Genomic DNA, 20,467 nt, shown 5'->3' on the forward strand with positions numbered 1-20,467 from the left:
GATTGATTTTCAAGTTTGTGGGATGTTTATTTTATCTAACTTGAAGATTAAGAGAGGTTGCAGTAGCATTTTCTCCTTAACCTGAGATATCCTTATTCTGCTCAGATCTATAATCAAAGATGTTGGTTGAACCACACAAGTTGACAATCTTGTAAGTCAAAAATGGTTGAATATCAGCAGTTTCATATGTTCAAACCCTGATACTGTGAATAGCCTGAAATGTTTCCACTTTGGCTCAGACTATTAGAGATAAAATAACAGCTGTTTACCTACAGATAAGGGTTTAACAAGTGTTCTCTAGCATGTTTGAAACATTTATAAACAAATTCTGTGAAGCAACCTTAATTTTGAGGCTGTTATATATTTATAAATAATAGATTTGCTTCAGAGCAAGCTGGGGGACTTATTGAAAAAAAGCCAGACTCACAACGCCCAATCCCAGACATGCTGAATCAATAAATTAAAAGAAGGGTCTGGGGAGTGTGTCTTTTTACTCCTGGTAATTCTGACACTAACTTGTCTTAAGAATATAATTTGGTAAGTGTGAGGGGAACAATATGACCCCAGAGTCCATTCAAAAGTGAACTAACAATCTGTGTTATAAAAGGAATTTATTTTATTCTTTTTCACATGCTCATATCACCAGAGCTATACTCTTTCCAGAGTTTGGTGAAATGATGAATAAAGGAATGAATGAATAAGCAAGTAGCTTGAGATATAATGTGGTAGATGTGATAGTGGGAAAAAATTAGACAATTGATTTAATTCCCAACTCTGGTCCATTTACTCATAGTAAGATCATGGGAGTGACTTGACTTCTTGGACTTTTGTGTTGTGCCTGACACATGTAGGTATTTGATGAATTCTGTTGAATTAAAAATAAATATATGGACTTCAATTTACTCATCTGCAAAATGGTGTTAAAACATCTACTTACTGAGGGGGAGGAGTCAAGATGGCAGAATAGTGAGGATGCTAAATTCATCTCTCCTCACAAGTACATCAAGAGGGAGGGGATATATGTATACATATAGTTGATTCACTTTATTGTACAGCAGAAACTAACACAACATTGTAAAGCAACTATATCCCAATTAAAAAAAAAACAGAATACATCTACAAATGGAAGAATTCTCACAGAGCACCTGCTGAACATTAGCGGAAGACTTCAGACACCTAAAAGGACTAGAAAAATCCCCTCACGACTGGGTAAGACAAAAGAAAAGAGGAATCAAAAAAAGGACCAGTACCCCTGGTAGGAGCCAAAGGTGAGGAGAGGTTCCTGCACTCAGTAAAAACCCGCTCATGGTGGGGAAATCAGCTGGGACAGAAAGGGACCTTCAGAGGATCAAAGGGGAAGTGCAGCAGACCGTCTGTGGAAGGCAGGACAAAGTAAGAAGCAGTGCGCATGGTCTACAACACAGCTCTGCAACATCCCAGCCTGAGTCATGTGTCTCCTGGTGCAGAGGGGGGCTGGGTGCTGGAAAGTGGGGTTTGGAGCATGGACCCAGGGAGGGGACAGCTGTTGGCTGTGAAAGGGACAGGAGTGAGGAGATCCACAACCGGAAAAATTTGCAGAAGCCTGAGACACCATGGAAGCAAGACGTCATTGTTGAGTGGCACACAAGGGGTGGGGCCACCATTGTAACCTCCTTCCCCACCCAACTGTTTTGGCCTCCATGGGCACTGGGAGGAGCACCCATCTGAGCAGGCTCACCTGCCCCTCAATCCAAGGCCTCCTCTCCCTGCATAGGCTCCAGGTTCCTGAGCATTGCCCATGCCAAAGCCTCCTCGGGAATCAGCCCTGGGTGCTCCTGCCTGAGATGGGAATCTGCCAGTGCTGGCAGGGGCTGAGTGCTAAAGTGTGGGGTTAAGAGAGAATATCTGGGGAAAGGACCACTGTTGGCTGCACGGATACAACAGGGGACAGGAGTGAGGGGCTCTGAGGCCAGGAATGCCCCTAGAGGAATTGTGGTCTGCCTAGGAAACAAAGTGCCATCTTTGAGTGGTGTTCAAGGGGCAGGGCCACCACTGCCACCACATGCCAGCCCCTGCCTCTGCGGCACTGGGAAGGACTCTCACCAGAGTGAGTGCATCCCAGTCTGTTGCAACTGCCTGTTGGTCTCTGCTGGCACAGACACTTCACACACACCCCAGTTGTGGCTGCCATACCCCTCCCTGGCCTGATAGAATAAGTGTGCTCCAATCAAGTGTGGCTTTTGCTCCCTCTTGCCTTGGCAGGGAACAGATGCTGGAGGGGGGCACACATGCAGAGGTGGGGCCAAAGCCAAAGCTGACCCTCAGTGGTGGTGTGACTAAGGAGGAGGAAATCACTCCACGCAGCTGTACAAGCCGTGGATTAAACCCGCATTATCAGCTTGGTAAATCCCGCATCTGTGGAATACCTGAATAGACAATGAGTGTTCCCACAACAGAGAACTGTCTAGCTTTAAAAGCAGTGGACTTTGGGGGCAAGTACACATGGAAGCCGGGCCAGGTTGGAGTCTGAGCTGTCCCTACAGAGCCCACAGAGGGTTGAGACCTACATAGAGGTATTGGAGGGCCTCCTGGGGAGGTGGATTTGGGCTGTGGCTCACTGTGGGAGCAAGGACACTGACAGCAGAGTCCCCAGGAAAATATTCTTATCACTATTCTTTTTTGTTTGTTTCATTTTGTTCAGTTTTTGTTGTTTTTATATTTTATTTTTTAATATTTAAAATTTTTTTTCTATTTTTACTTTACTTTTTTGTTGGTTTGTGTTTATTTTTCTGTTTTTGTTCTTTTTTGGTCATTTTGTTTGTTTGTTTTATAGTTTCTTTGCCTTTTATTTAGTTTGCTTTCTTTTTTTGTTTAGTTTTTTATTTTTGTTAAATTAGTCTTTGATGGTTTTCATTTTTGAGCTCTTTTGTTTGTTCTCCTGTTTTTTTGTTTTCTTTGTCTTTTTTTATTTGCTTGTTTTTGTTTTTATTGTTTGTTTTGGGTTTTGTCTGTTTTCTTTTTTCCTTTTTTTGTGTTGTTTGTTTTTGTCATTTGTATTGGGTTTTGTTTATCTGTTTGTTTTCTTTTCCCTTTTTTTCCTTTTTTCTCTGGACACACTGTGCAGCTTGTGGGCTCTTGGTTTCCTGCCAGGGATCAGGCCTACGCATCCAGGGTGGGAGTGCCAAGTCCAGGATGCTGGACCACCAGAGAATTCCTAGTACCAGGAAATATTAATCGGTGTGTGCTTTCCTGGAGATAACCATCTTGACACCAAGACCCAGCTCCACCAAACTGCATGCAGGCTCCACTGCTGGACACCTCACACCAAACAACCAGCAAGACAGGAACACAACCCCACCTATCAGTGGACAGGCTGCCAAAAGTTGTACTAAGCTCACAGAAACACCAAAACACACCAACTGATGTGGTCCAGTCTATCAGAAGGAAAAGACTAGGCTCCACTCACCAAAGCACAGGCACCAGTCCCTCCCACCAGGAAGCCTACACAAGCACCTGTACCAACTTCATCCACCAGGGAGCAGACAACAGAAGCAAGAGGAACTACAACACTGTAGCCTGCTGAAAGGAGACCACAAACACAGTACGTTAGACAAAACAAAATGACATTGAAATATGTTGCAGACAAAGGAGCAAGTTAAAAACCCACAAGACCAAATAAATGAAGAGGAAATAGGCAATCTACCTAAAAAAGAATTCAGAGTAATGATAGTAAATATGATCCAAGATCTCGGAAATAGAATGGAGGCATGGATTGAGAAGATACAAGAAATGTTTAACAAGGACCTAGAAGAACTAAAGAACAATCAGTGATGAAGAACACAATAACAGAAATGAAAAATACATTAGAGTAATCAGTAGCAGAATAACTGAGGCAGATGGGTAAGTAAGCTGGAAGACAGAATGGTGAAATTCACTGCTGCAGAGCAGAATAAAGAAAAAAGAATGAAAAGAAATGAGGAGAGTCTCAGAGATCTCTGGGACAACATTAAATGCACCAACATTTGAATTATAGGGGTTCCAGAAGAAGAGAAAGATAAGGGTCTGAGAAAATATTTGAAGACATTATAGTTGAAAACTTCCATAACATGGGAGAGGAAATAGTCACCCAAGTCCAGGAAGTGAAGAAAGTCCCATACAGGATAAACCCAAGGAGAAAAACGCCTAGACACATATTAATCAAATTAACAAAAATTAAATACAAAGAAAAAATATTAAGAGCAGCAAGGGAAAAGCAACAAATAACATACAAGAGAATCTCCAGAAGGTTATCAGCAGATTCTTCAGCAGAAACTCTGCAAGCCAGAAGTGAATGGCAGGATATATTTAAAGTGATGAAAAGGAAAAACTTACAATCAAGATTACTCTACCTAGCAAGGATCTCATTCAGATTTGACAGAGAAATCAAAAGCTTTACAGACAAGCAAAAGCTGTGAGAATTCAGCACCACCAAACCAGCTTTACAATAAATGTTAAAGGAACTTCTCTAGGTGGAAAACACAAGAGAAGAAAAAGACCCACAAAAACAAACCCAAAACAATTAAGAAAATGGTAATAGGAACAAACATATTGATAATTACCTTAAATGTAAATGGATTAAGTTTTCGAACCAAAAGATATACACTGGCTGAATGGATATAAAAACAAGACCCATATATATGCTGTCTACAAGAGACCCACTTCAGACCTAGGGACACATACAGACTGAAAGTGAGGGGATGGAAAAAGATATTCCATGCAAATGGAAATCAAAAGAAAGCTGGAGTAGCCATACTCATATTAGATAAAATGGACATTAAAGAATGTTACAAGAGACAAGGAAGGACACTACATAATGATCAAGGGATCAATACAAGAAGAAGGTATAACAATTGTAAATATTTATGCACCTAACTTAGGAGCACCTCAATACATAAGGCAAATGTTAACAGCCATAAAAGGGGAAATTGACAGTAACACTATTATAGTAGGGGACTTTAACACCCCACTTTCAACAATGGACAGATCATCCAGACAGAAAATTAATAAGGAAACACAAGCTTTAAATGACACATTAGCCCAGATGGACTTAATTTAAATTTACAGGACATTCCATCCAAAAACAAAAGTATACACTTTCTTCTCAAGTGAACATGGAACATTCTCCGGGATACATCATATCGTGGGTCACAAATGAAGCCTCAATAAATGTAAGAAAATTGCAATCATAGCAAACATCTTTTCCAACCACAACACTATGAAATTAAAATAAATTACAGAAAAAAACTGTAAAAAACACAAACACATGGAGGCTAAACAATACGTTACTAATTAACGAAAAGATCACTGAAGAAATCAAAGAGCAAATCAAAAAATACCTAGAGACAAATGACAATGAAAACACGATGATCCAAAACCTATGGGATGCAGCAAGAGAAGTTCTAAGAGGGAAGTTTATAGCAATACAATCCTACCTCAAGGAACAAGAAATATCTCAAATAAACAACATAACCTTACACCTAAAGCAGCTAAGGAAAGAAGAAGAAGAAGAACAACAAAAACCCCTAAAGTTAGTATAAGGAAAGAAATCATAAAGATCAGAGCAGAAATAAATGAAATAGAAATGAAGAAAACAATAGCAAAGATCAATAAAACTAAAAGCTGCTTCATTGAGAAGACAAACAAAATTGAGTCTTTAGCCAGACACATCAAGAAAAAAAGGGAGAGGACTCAAATCTATAAAATTAGGAATGAAAAAGGAGAAGTTACAACTGACACTGCAGAAATACAAAGGATCATAAAAAACTACTACAAGCAACTATATGCCAATAAAATGGATGACCTGGAAAAATTGGACAAATTCTTAGAAAAGTACAGCATTCCAAGACTGAACCAGGAAGAAATAGAAAAGATGAATAGACCAATCACAAGTAATGAAATTGAAACTGTGGTTAAATCTTCCGACAAATAAAAGTCCAGGACCAGATGGCTTCACAGGCAAATTCTATGAAACTTTTAGAGAAGAGCTAACACCTATCCTTCTCAAACTCTTCCAAAAAATCACAGAGGGAGGAACACTCCTAAGCTCATTCTATAAGGCTGCCATCACCCTGATACCAAAACCAGGCAAAGATATCACAAAAAGGAAAATTACAGGCCAATATCACTGATGAACATAGACACAAAAATCCTCAACAAAATACTAGCAAACAGAATCCAACAACACATTAAAAGGACCATACACCATGATCAAGTGGGGTTTATCCCAGGGATTCTTCAATATATGCAAATCAATCAATGTGATACACCATATTAACAAATTGAAGGATAAAAACCATATGATCATCACAATAAATGCAGAAAAAGCTTTTGACAAAATTCAACTCCCATTTATAATAAAAACTCTCCAGAAAGTGAGCAGAGGGAAACTACCTCAACATAATAAAGGCCATATACAACAAACCCACAACAAACATCATTCTCAATGGTGAAAAACTGAAACCATTTCCACTAAGATCAGAAACAAACAAGGGTGTCCACTCTTACCACTATTATTCAACATAGTTTTGGAAGTTTTAGCCACAGCAATCAGAGAAGAAAAAGAAATAAAAGGAATCCAAATAGGAAAAGAAGAAGTAAAACTGTCACCGTTTGCAGATGACATGATACTATACATAGAGAATGCTAAAGATGCCACCAGAAAACTACTAGAGCTAATCAATGAATTTAGTAAAGTTGCAGGATACAAAATTAATACACAGTAATCCCTTGCATTCCTATACACTAACAATGAAAGATCAGAAAAAGAAATTAAGGAAACACTCCCATTTACCACTGCAACAAAAAGAATGAAATACCTAGGAATAAACCTACCTAAGGAGGCAAAAGACCTGTATGCAGAAAACTATAAGACACTGATGAAAGAAATTAAAGATGACACAAACAGATGGAGAGATATACCATGTTCTTGGATTGGAAGAATCAATACTGTGAAAATGACTATACTACCCAAAGCAATCTACAGATTCAGTGCAATCCCTATCAAATTACCAATGGCATTTTTCACAGAAGTAGAACAAAAAATTTTACTATTTGTTTGGAAACACAAAAAACCCTGAATAGCCAAAACAATCTTGAGAAAGAAAAATGGAGCTGGAGGAATAAGACTCCCTGATTTCAGACTATACTAAAAAGCTACTGTAATCAAGACAGTATGGCACTGGCACAAAAACAGAAATATATATCCGTGGAACCCACCACCTATGGTCACCCAATCTATGAAAAACGAGGCAAGACTATACAAGGAAGAAAAGACAGTCTCTTCAATAAGAGGTGCTGGGAAAACTGGACAGTTACATGTAAAAGAATGTAACACCATACACAAAAATAAACTCAAAATGGATTAAAGACCTAAATGTAAGGCCAGACACTGTAAAACTCTTAGAGGAAAAATAGAGCACTTTTTGACGTAAATCACAGTAAGATCTTTTGTGACCCACCTCCTAGAGTAATGAAAATAAAAAACAAACATAAACTAATGAGACCTAATGAAAGTTAAAATCTTTTGCACAGCAAAGGAAACCATAAGCAAGATGAAAAGACACCCCTCAGAATGGGAGACAATATTTGCAAATGAAGCAACTGACAAGGGATTAATCTCCAATGTATAGAAAAAGCTCATGTACCTCAATATCAAAAAAAGCAAACAATCCAATCAAAAAATGGGCAGAAGACCTAAATAGACATTTCTCCAAAGAAGACATACGGATGGCCAAGAGATACATGATAAGTTGCTCAGCATCACTAATCATTAGAGAAATGAAAATCAAAACTACAATGAGGTATCACCTCATGCCAGTCAGGATGGCCATCATCAAAAATACGTACAAACAGCAAATGTTGGAGAGGGTGTGGAGAAAAGGGAGCCCTCTTACACTGTTGGTGGGAATGTAAATTGATATAGCCACTGTGGAGAACAGTATGGTTCCTTAAACAACTAAACATAGAACTACCATATGATACAGCAATCCCACTGCTGGGCATATACCCAGAGAAAACCATAATTTAAAAAGACACATGCACCCCAATGTTCATTGCAGCACTATTTACAATAGCCAGGTCATGGAAGCAACCTGAATGTCCATCAACAGAGCAATGGATAAAGAAGATATGGTACGTATATACAATGGAATATTACTCAGCCATAAAATATTACATCCAGCCATGTGGATGGACCCAGACACTGTCATACAGAATGAAGTAAGTCAGAAAGAGAAAACAAATATGGTATATTAATGCATATTTGTGGAATCTAGAAAAATGGTAATGATGATCTTATTTGCAAAGCAGTAATAGAGACAGAGATGTAGAGAACAAAGGTATGGATACCAAGGGGGAAACGGGGGGTGAGATGAATTGGCAGATTGGAATTGACATATATACACTACTATGCATAAAATAGATAACTAATGGGAACCTACTGTATAGCATAGGAAACTCTATTTGGTGCTCTGTGTGACCTAAATGGGAAGGAGATCCAAAAAAGAGGGGATATATGTATACGTATGACTGATTCACTTTGCTGTACAGCAGAAACTGACACAGCAGCGTAAACCAACTATACTCCAGTTCAAAAAAAAAAAAAAAATGAAAGGAAGGCAAGCAGAAATCTTGGGGGAAAGCTTGTAGATGGAACAGCTTGTGCAAAGGTCCTGGGGTAAGAGTGTGGCCCGCCTGTGTTTGAGGAACAGTGAGGAGGCATTATGAGCTGAATTGAATGAGGACAGGGGAGAATAATGGGGGATGAAGGTAGAAAAATAATGAGGGGTCTTGTAGGTCAGTGGACAGACTTAAGCTTTTAATCTTCGAGGGTTTGAGCAGCGGAATGGTATGATTTATAGCCAGTATCCAGTCAGTATCACTCTGGCTGCTCTGTTGAAAATAGACTGAAAGACAGTTAAAGAGGAAGGAAGAAGACCCCTTGGATATCTATTGGTATTATCCAGGCCATAGTGTCTTGAGCCATGGATGGTAGCTGTGGAGGTGATAGAACATGGTCTGAATTTGGATGTATTTTTAAGGCAGAGCCAGTAGGATTTGCTGATCGATTGTATATAGGGATGTGAAGAAAAGAAAGGAATCAATCATGTCCTCAAGGTCTTTACTCATAGCCACTTGCATAGTTAGAATTGCCTTTCCCAAGATGGAGAAGACTGGGAAAAGGACAAGTTACAGCAGGAAGAAAAGTCAAGAGCCCAGTTTTGGACATGCTGTCTTTGAGTTGCTTATTAAAATCCAAGTTGAAATGTTGAAGAAGCAGTTGGAATAGAGTTCAACTGACAGTGCTGGAAACATAAATATTGGCTTCGTCAACATATAGGTAGTATTTGAAGCTGTGAGTCTGGTTGGTATCTCCAAGGGCCTGAGACTGCTAGAGAGAAGAGGCCAGGAACTCCAAGGCCTGAGACAGCTAGAGAGAAGAGGCCAGGAACTAAGTCCTGCATTCCTCCACTTGGAGGTTGAACCTCTGCTATGGATGTGGTACATTTGGATTTCAGCAAAACAGTGATCAGTCTCCCATTCAAAGAACACTGGTATCAAGTTGACTTCACCAGTGACACAACTGGACTCTACAGTACATCAAAAAATTATTATCCAGAAACATGGATGGACCTAGAAATTATCATACCAAGTGAAGTATGTCAGACAGAAGTAAGTCAGAAAAAGCCAAATATCATATGATGTTGCTTATATGTGGAATCTAAAAAAAACAACAGTACAAATGAACTTATTTACAAAACAGAAACAGATTCACAGACTTCGAAAACAAACTTATGGTTGCCAAAGGGGAAAGGTAGGGGGAGGGATAAATTAGGAGTTTGTGATTAAGAGATACACACTACTATATATAAAATAGACAACCAACAAGGTCCTACCATACAGCACAAGGAACTATATTCAATATGTTGTAGTAACCTATAATGGAAAAGAATCCAAAAAAGAATATATACATGTGTATATGTATGTATGTATGTATATATATATATATATATATATATATATATATATATATATATATATATAAAAAACTGAATCACTTTGCTGTATACCGGAAACTAACACAATATTGTAAATCAACTATACTTCAATTATAAAAATAAAGCAAAAAAAAATTCACTATTACCTTTTAGGGTTCTTTTGAAGATAAATGAAATGCTTGGAAAGATTATCTGTGTAGTGCTATAAGTTCTTATATTTACATAAATGTATGGATTAATAAATAAAAAATATGAGGGGCACTACGGTAAAAACAGGAGGAGCCATAAAATGGTTCCCTCCAGTGTTGGTGCCATTGGTTCTGGTGTTGGTACCTCTGTCTATTCTTTTCACCTCTCCCCTCAGGTTCTATGATTCAGGGCTCAGTCTCCCCATTCGTCTCTTTCAAAAGAACAAATCCTACTTAGAGTGGTGGTTGTAATGAGGAACAGATACCATTTTAAAAGACACTTGTAAATGTCTCAAAATGTCAAATAGAAAATGTCTATCCCCTAAATCACTTAAGAGTTGGAATACATATCTAGGAGATTTTATAAGCAAATAATAAAAGAAACAGGAACAGATGAGGAAAAATTAATGGATGAAGATGCATTTTTATATATTGAAGAGTTCCATTAGTTTCTGGCAAGATTAGTGGAAAAAGTCCAATACTTAGAGTACAAAAATATTGTAAATTTCCAGAGAGAAAACAAAAGAAAGATCAACTTACATGTAATTTTTCCTATGTAACAATAGAAATTAGAAGATAGTGGAATAACATCCACCAACTATCAAGAAAAGAAGACAATGTTCCAAGATTCCTTTATCCAGCCATGATGTTCTTTATCTTTATTGCTCAGTGAAAAGGTAGGCATTTGTAGATACATAAGGATTTAGGGTATATACTTTGCATGTATCCTACCTGAAGAAAATACTAAAAATATGGCTATTGAATGAGAATAGGATCTCAAGGAAGGGAAGATGAAAGAAGAGGCAACAGTAATGAGTATATGGGATGGATATATACATATACATATATATATATATATATACACATGCATATACACACATATATAAAATATAATGCAAATATAAAATACAGATTATGAACTTGGAATTTATAAGTGTTATGTGAGGAATTGTTCATTGGGAAGACAAGAACCAGAATAAATTACAAATGAACATATATAATATATAAACGAATACAAAACAATCCCTAGGAATCCTAGGAATAACTTGAAATACAAAGATTTTGAACTACCTCAATAAAACTGAGGTTTTGGAGCCCTGTTATTACAGTGTTGGGAAAAAGACAAGCAAATATGTTTTCAAGGAGATCTTTGGAATGGGATGTGGGGAATAGGTAAATAAAACATCCTTTGGGAGGCTACAGATATTACTTCAAGGGATAAAAGAAAAACATATGTTTAATTATGCTTGTTAACTAGAGAAAGGTAACTACCAGCAGAATTTAAAAGTTTAGTAGAACTTCCAAAATAACCAAAAGGACAAAAAGGAGTAAACAGAAATGTGACCAGACAACTCGAAAGTAAAGAAATAGGCACCCAGCAATAAAGTTGAGTACAAAAAATTAAAGATGGAAGAAATATGATCAAATATTTCAGGGAATATACTAACTATAAGTTGGCTGAATTTCTCTAGCAAAGACCCTAGACTGTCAGATCACACTTAAAAAGGAACATTTTGTGGCATGTGATTTACAAGAAATACACCTAAAATAATGAGAAAAATGTTAAAGAGAACATAACCATAAACACAGCCAAATGCATGCAAAAAAGAAGCATTATTATACATATTATCTCTATAACTTTTGAAGCGGGATATAACCACAAAATAGTAAGTCTATTTAAATCTGTGTTAGAAATCCTATTCATTTGATATTAAAAACTCTCTCCTTCTCCTTGAATGATTGCCGGAATTGGTGTTAATTTTCAGGAAAGAATAAAAAGATCAGAAACCATTTCTTTACCTTTTTGTAGGAGGCTTGAATGGCTTGTTTGAAGGCAGAATTATGGATGCTGCTTCGCTTTCTCTTTGAGGAATAAAAAATTGGTACATGAAAAGAGCTCTTCTCTTGGCCTGTAGCTAAACTTTGTTGATCTTTATTATCATCAAGAGAAATTAAATCCTCATAGAAATCTGTTTCCAGATCATCTTCTTCAGTTTGTACCTGGAGAAAAATCCATATGAAGTAAGACATAATTTAGGAAATATTGGAGTTACTTGTGAACACTTAATGCAATGATCATTCATTCATTTATGCATTCAGTAAATGGTTTGTTGAAGACCCATCTTGCTAGAGAACGAGGTATAGTGTTAGTCCCTGTCTTCAGGGAGTCAAAGTTTAGTGAGGAAGAAAGATAATCACAGACACTTAATTCAATGTGGGTAGTGTTGTGTTGCCAAGGGGAGTGCCACAAATAACTATAAAACTCAGAGAGGCAATACCAGGGAAACCTCTGTCAAGGAAATGACTCCATAACTGAGATTTAGTGAGGTGACAGGAATAGAGAGTTATTTTTAATCTGCCTGTGAATTTGATGCCATTTGCAAGCTAATGGAAGGTATCTTTCAGAAAAGTGAGGCCTAGAAAAGGGGAGGGCAGATCCTGTCCTACCCTGCTCTGGCTCCATCACCAACCCTTTAGTCTCATTCATATGTTGGGCATTTGCACTCCACTGGCCAAGTCTGCAAGGCAGAGGACAAATAAATAATCCATTGGTTCTGCCTGGTGGGTGGTTATCAGTTTTCACCTGACTGGGTCTGGGAAGAAGAAAAAAAAAAGCCAGTGGGACTTGAATTATGAGTGGAGCAGGTATTTGCCAAGTCCAAGGTAAATCTTTGTTATGATTATGCTGGTAAGAGGAGAACAATGGACAAATTTTTTAAAGTTGCAAAGTAAATTGATTGAAGAGTACTTCTTTATGTTAAAAATGCTTGTCTGTACATCTGAAACTAACACAACATTATAAATCAACTATATTCCAATTAAAAAAATGCTTGTCTGGTGTGCAATGGAAAAATCCCTTGTTTTAAAATATTCAATATTAAAATGCACTGTGAGGCAAACCACATGTCACAATGAAATAGCTTGCACAATTAGTCAAGGGAAGAAATAACCCAGCTGTAAGAGAATCTTGCTCAACAGTAAAATACAGTCAAAAGTTCAGTGTTCCTTTGAGACATTGCAGGGCCTGCTAGTTAGCATTTAAAATGTCCACAAATGAGGCTCATCTGCTAACAAAGCAGTACCACCATATTTAAATGTAGTTGCTGACATCTCTTTACCATTTGCCTAAAATAATTCAGACTACAAATATTTTATTTTATAAATTAACTCTCACACAAGAAAAGATGTGTCAGCCTAAAGAAAACAATATTTGCACGTAAGGTAGGGGCATTGGGTATCCTGGGCAGAAGCTCAGAGAAAATCTGACCACCTATATTGGCTTGGTGGGAAGGCAGTTTTATAGATGAGCAGTGCTGGAAAATTAGATTGAACTGGGAAACTGGGGCCTGGCCTTGTATGCCCTGCTAAAGCATTTGAATTGACGTCTAAATGCAAGATTTTGCATCTGATAAGTTCTTTAAAAATATTATTTGAGTGACTGAAAACTTGAGAATGTTGTCATCACATTTGTTTTGCAAAGATCATGTTAACTACAGATAACTAAAGTAGAGGCAAGGAGAGCAGTTTAAAAAACTGTTGCAATCAGCCAAGTGATTCAGGAGAATGGCCAGGTATAGGGGAATGGTGGTTGGGTAGAGAGAAAGTGGTGGATTTGACAGATATTTAGGAGGTAAGTCAACAGAAGTTTTTGACCAAGTAAATGTGTATGTGTGTGTGGGGGGGGGGGGGGGGAGAGAGAGAGAGAGAATGAGTGAATGAATGGGAATGCTGTTTCATGAATGGGAATATGGAAAGTCAAGACAACATTTGAAAGGAGGAAGATGAGCTCTTTTCGTGAGGTGTAAGGAGCAGCTGGTGGGCTCTGATTAGCTCCATCTTCCTAGCATTTCCCAGGAAGAGATGTTAAGCAAACTCTGGGGAAAAGGTTTAATCCTCATTTTACATCTTATTCTTAGCCCTCCTGACTACCTGTGGATCTTGTGGGCTGATGACCTCCTGGGGCTCGATATGTGTTGACACTTCCACTTTTGTGTTTGAAGAAAGGAGCTGGGTTTGTAGGGAGGGGCAGAAGAGAGTTAAGAGAGACTTGGGGAATGGAGGGGACAGGGTGACACCTACTTTCTGTGGTGTGAGGGTTAGAGACGGAACCTGAAGTTGTGAATTTCACAAGGGATTTAGGGAGGCTTTGGGGGCATTGCAGATCTATGAAGGCTTGAGGCTTTGGGATATAGCAAGAGACCTTGTCTAGGTAGGTCAGTATATTGGTAAGAATCAAAAGTCTAGTGGTAACTGCACTCTGTAGTTTGCTGGTGACAGCAAGTGCTTTAGCGTACACCCAGTAGCGAGCAGCAGCTCCAAAGAAACGAGAGGAGGATTCCTGAGACACTGATACAACTCTGGGGACTGGTGCAGGGATCTTATGGTATTTAGCTCTGCATTTAGCGTTTGGAAGATCCCTGAGGGACAGAATTCTTCCTATGGTCTTCCATTCTGACTTCCTGTCCAATTGTCTTCCTTTCAGGAGCCCCCTCTAATCTTTGTGTGCCAGCCAGCCCATGATTTCATCTGTCTCAATAAGCTCCGATACTGTAGAAGAAAGGAAGTCAGATGCCTGCTGAATTTCTCTTCCTCTACTGTTTTCAATAAGGAATAGCTTAGATTTGCACAGCTGCCTGTTAACGGTATGAACAAAGTAATAAAGAGATCAGTGGAAAGTAAACCAATAGCTGTGACCTTGGGTCTGTTCTTTTCCAAATCTTTGAAGAAATATCACCATGACCTTCCTCAGCAATTGAATATTATCTAAAATTCAATGACGTATAGTTAGAGATCAGCTCAGGCAGCATCTTAAGGTTGGACAAGTTTCAGAACTACACGGATAATGAGATGAATCTACTTTCTTCTGAATGAGGATTTTTCAGGCTGTATTTCCTGATATAACTTGCCATACACGCTTGGGTTACTAAATTATATGGGTGGATCCAACATTCTGCTGGTAAATGTTTAACAACCAATTCTTTGAGAGGGAAAAAAAAAATCTGTGATTTACTACAGCATTTGCCTTTTCTTGTGCCATAAATATTCCTACTATAGCTGATTTCAAGCTACCTATATGATACCCCTGAATTCAAACTTGGGAAGAGATGCACAGTAGCAAATTATTAGTACTTTTTTGGTGGGACAGCTAATGGTTTATAATGTTTAGCAAGGACTGACAGTTGGCTTTGATGGTTAAGTGTTTTGTCCTGCAAATTATTATATAGTATTTTTAAGATACAATAGATGTAAGTAACCTCAAGGGCATAGTATCATATAAGTGTAAAGTGTTATCTAAGCCCATGTTTGCTCTCTTGTGCTGAGCTTAATTAACATTTGTCACTTGTAAAACTGTATAAAAGGGATGCTTGCAGAGAATATAGGCAGTATGTTTCTTTGGAAATTATTGTATTTTGAAAGTAAGCTTATGGATTGGTTGTTTAGGAGTTAGAAAGCATCCTCCAACATAATGATATTATATGTAAATGTCTGGGTTTTAGCTCTGTCTACAAAGCCTACTCAATACATCGTAAGAATAGAATACATCTTCCATCATTGACAGATTTTTGAGGTTATTTTTTCTTTGGAAAAAGGTCTCTTTTGAGTTCCTATTCAGCATACCAGCAAGACCTTTTCTACCTCCCTTGGTAGTGGTGGACCCTCTGGGGTTAGCATCTTCTGGATCTGTGGGGAGATAGTGAGTGTTCTCTTTACCTGGTCAGAGTCACGTGTTATTCTTGTCGCATCTACCTCCAGGCAGGGATGGGACTTCTCAGGGTAAGTCTCCCCAAAGGTGTTTGAATTTGGCAGTTGGACCCCAAGGACATTTCCCCACACCCATTAACATATATTAGATGGTTTTTAAATTGAGTTTGTCAAATGCCTGTATTTATATGAATATAAAAATTTTTTTTAAAATTTTTAGAAGAGATTTAATGAATTTTGCTGAACACATACTATCTGTAAAGTGGTCTCAGAAATCATTAGATTTTCTGAAATTCTCTCTAGTATGTCAAATTTGTATGCATGGATGTAGCCATTAAAGTCATGTCTTTCCTGTTTCTCTTATAAATTAAAAGAAACAAATTGTTTAGTTCAGCAAGTATGGAGTACTTATCATGTGTAAGGCACTGGGCTAGATTCTGAGAATATATAGTATGCTGCTTGTTACCTCTCAGGAAAACAAACAGAAAACCAAACCAACTAATAAAATGGGGTGGAAGGTAGGCAGAAGTACCCCCATTACACTTAAATTCATCTTAATTTTTTTTTTGGAAGCCAGGCCCTCTTTTATGTCTAAATTTTGTGGTTATCCGAGAGAACTAACTATGGTAGAAGAAAATTCTGAATAAACCAAGTCATTTATCTGAGTGGGGACATGTTACAGCTATTTGTTCACGGGAGAAAGCATGAACTCTGGAATTTGGAAAAGTTATGCTTAAATCTCTAATCCACTACTTACTAGCTGTTTAACTTTGGACAAATTCGTTTCCTTATTTTCCATCTGTAAATTGATGATAATAACACTGACCTTACTGGGTTGTGGAAGGATTAAACACCAACACATAGAAGGTGATGAAAAATGTTCATTACCTTTTTATTCTGTCCCTTCCTTCATGACTCATTTTTCATTGGAAATTTAGCTTATAATCACCATTGGCACTTGGAGTGCCCCATGATAAGCTGTCGTACCTCGAAGTTGACATTTTCCAGATTGGCAGGGAAACGGTATGGATTACTTGCTCTACTGCTTTTGACAGTTTTACATATTCCTCCAGTGAAAGAGTTATCGAGGACTTCTCCTCTGGCTTCTCCTGCCAGAAAATGAAACCTATAAACAAAGTAATTTTTAAGAATTCAATAGATGTAGAGCAATCTTTAAAATTTACTGTATATGAAAGAAATTATTCTCTTAGATGTTTTTGACTCATGACAAATGGCTTGAAGGAAAGCCCATTTTTTTGTAGTTTATGGTGAGGTATCCAAAAAGGGCTGGAAGCCAAACTCAGCCCCTCTGGCTCTGTTAGGTTCTCCCTATTCCATTTACTTAATTGTTCTAGGCTTTCATCATGACATAAAATTTGAGTTTATAATTATTTCATGAGTTACAGAACCAGTACAAACTTTGGAAGTAGATTATGAAATAAATTATTACATAATGCCAATCTGGGTTCACTTCCTTCAGTATGATACAGTAAAAGAATTCTTATAGAGAGCTAATAATGAAATAGTAATAGCAATATTTTAATAGAATTGTAATCATATTAGTTTGTTTTTATTAATAACTATAATGATATTTAAAATTTGTTTAACAAATGCTTACATAATATTTACTATAAGTCTAGTACTGTTTGATCTGTATTTAATATTATTATATTTACTTAATATTTATGATAACCATGTGATATAGATATAATTATTATACCTATTTTACAAATGAGGAAATTGAAGCATAGAGAGATTAATTAGCTTAGTACAAATCAAGTATTTAAGAAATTGTTTTGTGGTAGATGAAAACTTTTTCAGAATGCTAATTGTTTTCCAAGTTCTTATAGATATTAATATGTATTCTGTGAAAAAAAAAGTTTTGTGTCAAAAATTTGATAATGCTGGATTACATAAGATGAGATAATAGAAAATATATATACTGGTCTCTGCCCCCCATTTCCTGGACCAGAGCTCTCAAAACCCTTGCAATTTCCTGAATGATGAGAACACTAACAGCATCTTTTCTTCTAGTATTTGTTCTTTGACCCCAGTTTTTGACACAGAGCTCCTAAATCCCTTGGAATTTCTTGTGTGACAGCAGTGTCTTTTGTTCCAATGAGGTGACTCTTGGTGGGCTCCTGGATGGGGGCTGGTCACCAGAAAGATCATGCCATGATTCAAGGCTTGGAATTTTTTGCCCTACCCTCCATTCTCCAAAGAGGGGAAAGAGGCTAGAAATAGGAGTAATGATCTATCACACGTATGTAATGAAGCCGCCATAAAAATACCCAAAGTATGGGGTTCAGAGAGCTTCTGGCTTGGTGAGCATATGGAGGTGTGGGGGAGTGGTACCTAACCAGGGTATGGGAGCTCCTTCCCCTTCCCACATCCTTGCCCTACCCATCTCTCCCAGTAGGATGTTCATCTGTATCCTTTATCATATCCTTTTATAGTAAACTGGTAAATATAAGTAAGTTATTTTACTGATTTCTGTGAGCAGCTTTTGCAGATTAATCAAACCCAAGGATGAGCTCTTGGAAATCTTCGATGTGTCAGAGGCACAGGTGAGAACCTGAACTTGCAATTGGCATCTGACATTGCAGGGGGCAGGGGCAGTTTTCCAGGACTGAGCCCCTAACCTATGGGATCTGACACTATCTCCAAGTAGATTGGGTCAAAATTCAGTTAAACTGTAGGGCTCCTGGCTGGTGACACAGAGAATTGCTTGGTTGGGGGAAACCTACCCCACATCTGGCATCAGAAGTGTTGTGAGTGTGGCAGTCGTGTGAGAATAAATGAGGTACACAGCAGGAGGACCCATATGTGAATCAGATCTCAGTAAAGCTGTTTTTTTAAAAAAGAGTGATGCCTGTGGGTTCTGTAACTTGTATCTCTTAGTCAAATTCTCACCCTTATTGAATTTGTACCAATGGGTATTTGAGAGAGGAAATAAGAGGAGCTGGTCTGGAAAGAACTTTCCAAAGTACTTAAATTTGCATGACAAACACACGTATTTAAGACTCTTTCATTTTCTGAGTTAAGAGGGATCAATGAGGAAAAAAGAATTGTTTACCTTTTGCCTTATACCATGTACTATAAATTTGTCACAAACAAGAAAGGGCTTGAGAAGAATGGTTCCCAGGTCATGAGGAATCTATGAAGGTAGCAGCTGCTGGCAGAGAGCCTGAAGGTAGGATTTCTGTGGAGGTGACTCTGTCAGAGTGCGTCTGAGGAAACTTTTAGGAGTGAAGCCAACTATGCAGCCATTTTGAGCTCTATTCTTTCTCCTCCCCTCTGTGGCATTTAAGTTGACTTTAAATATTTTGGTGTTTCAACTACATTGTGGCTTTTAATATTTTAGGTTTCTAAAGTGCTTTATCTAATTTGGCTTTAATGTTATATTTTGTAACTTTTTGAATTTAATTAAAATTTTCATATATACAGATACATAAATATGCATGTGTGTTCATGTATTATACGTGTGTGTGTGTGTGTGTGTGTGTATTTGTGTACGCGTTTGTACTTTGGATGAGCCTGAGAAAAAGCAAACAGCATACTACTATCGCCTGATTCTTGCTTCAGATTTCAGACCTTGTGACTGATGTTGACAAAGTACCAATGTTGGTATGTCTTATTAAATTCCTTCCTGGAGAGATGCCATTTAAAAAGAGGGATAGCTACCCCGGAAACTTCTTATTTTGGGTAGAAATGTGTTGGCGGGAGGCAGAGATTCTAAGGCCAGCAGGTTAGAGAGATTCCAGTAAGCAGCTCTCAAAACTCTCAATCCCTGGGGAGGCGAGGAGAGGACTGGCTGTCCCTGAGCCAGTAGGTTTTGCTCATTTCTGAGAACTCTTGGGACAACAGCTCTGGTTGGCAGGGGCCCACACAGTCCTTCTGCCAAAGTACACAGAGCATGTGGTCCTCCCCAGCTGTAACTCGAGAGTCTCGACCAACTGAACAAGAGGTGAGTTTGTAATGTCATCCCTAACCAATCAGAACATTAGAAAATGTGATGATCAGTGGGAGTTTCTGGCTGAGTTTTTCTTCCAAAGAAAGGAAAAAAAGAAACCATTTCTGTACCCTGATAAGATGCTGTTGAAACATTCTCGATGAAATCAACTCTAATTAGGAGTTCTTAGGACAGAACCTCAAATCAGTTTGTAGTCATCCAACATACAGATGAGGGAACTACAGCCCAGAGATATTCAATTACTTGATCATGATCTAGTGAATTAATACAGAAGTAGGTCTAGAACACAGCTCCCCTTATTTCCAGACTAATGGCTGTTCCATTGTACTGCTGTCCTTGAGTTTGTTTCAATAGCTTCTAGTTTTTATTCTAATCAAATGAGGTTGTATTTGCAATTTCTGTTGTTTGTCTTTGGTGCCTCAAGATTTCATTTTATGCAAGTCTGGCCATACAAGTAAAGACAAAAAAAACCCCACTACAAAGCAATAAAAGTTTGTAGAAAACTATTTGTTTTCTGGGCAAAAATTGAAAGAAGAATTCTTTACCATGAGAAAAGGAGAGTACAAGAGATTACTGGGTTTTCTTATGCT

At 37.9% G+C, this 20,467-nt stretch overlaps 1 protein-coding gene and 1 long non-coding RNA gene across 3 annotated transcripts in view; one reads left to right on the forward strand and one right to left on the reverse strand.

Annotated features, from left to right (window-relative positions):
• The window catches only part of LOC307183157, a 248,489-nt gene that overhangs the window by 159,529 nt on the left and 68,493 nt on the right, over nucleotides 1-20,467 (forward strand). The window lies entirely within an intron of this gene.
• C6 (complement C6) overlaps nucleotides 1-20,467 on the reverse strand; it is a 93,766-nt gene that overhangs the window by 62,724 nt on the left and 10,575 nt on the right. The window contains exons 5-6 of the mRNA XM_079915266.1: nucleotides 16,892-17,030; nucleotides 12,002-12,202 (exon numbers count right to left, since the gene is read on the reverse strand). Coding sequence (XP_079771392.1) covers nucleotides 12,002-12,202; nucleotides 16,892-17,030 — 340 coding nt within the window. The remainder of the gene's footprint in view (nucleotides 1-12,001; nucleotides 12,203-16,891; nucleotides 17,031-20,467) is intronic.

Source organism: Stenella coeruleoalba, assembly GCF_951394435.1.
Source record: "Stenella coeruleoalba genome assembly, chromosome: 3".
NCBI classification, from domain to species: Eukaryota; Metazoa; Chordata; class Mammalia; order Artiodactyla; family Delphinidae; genus Stenella; species Stenella coeruleoalba.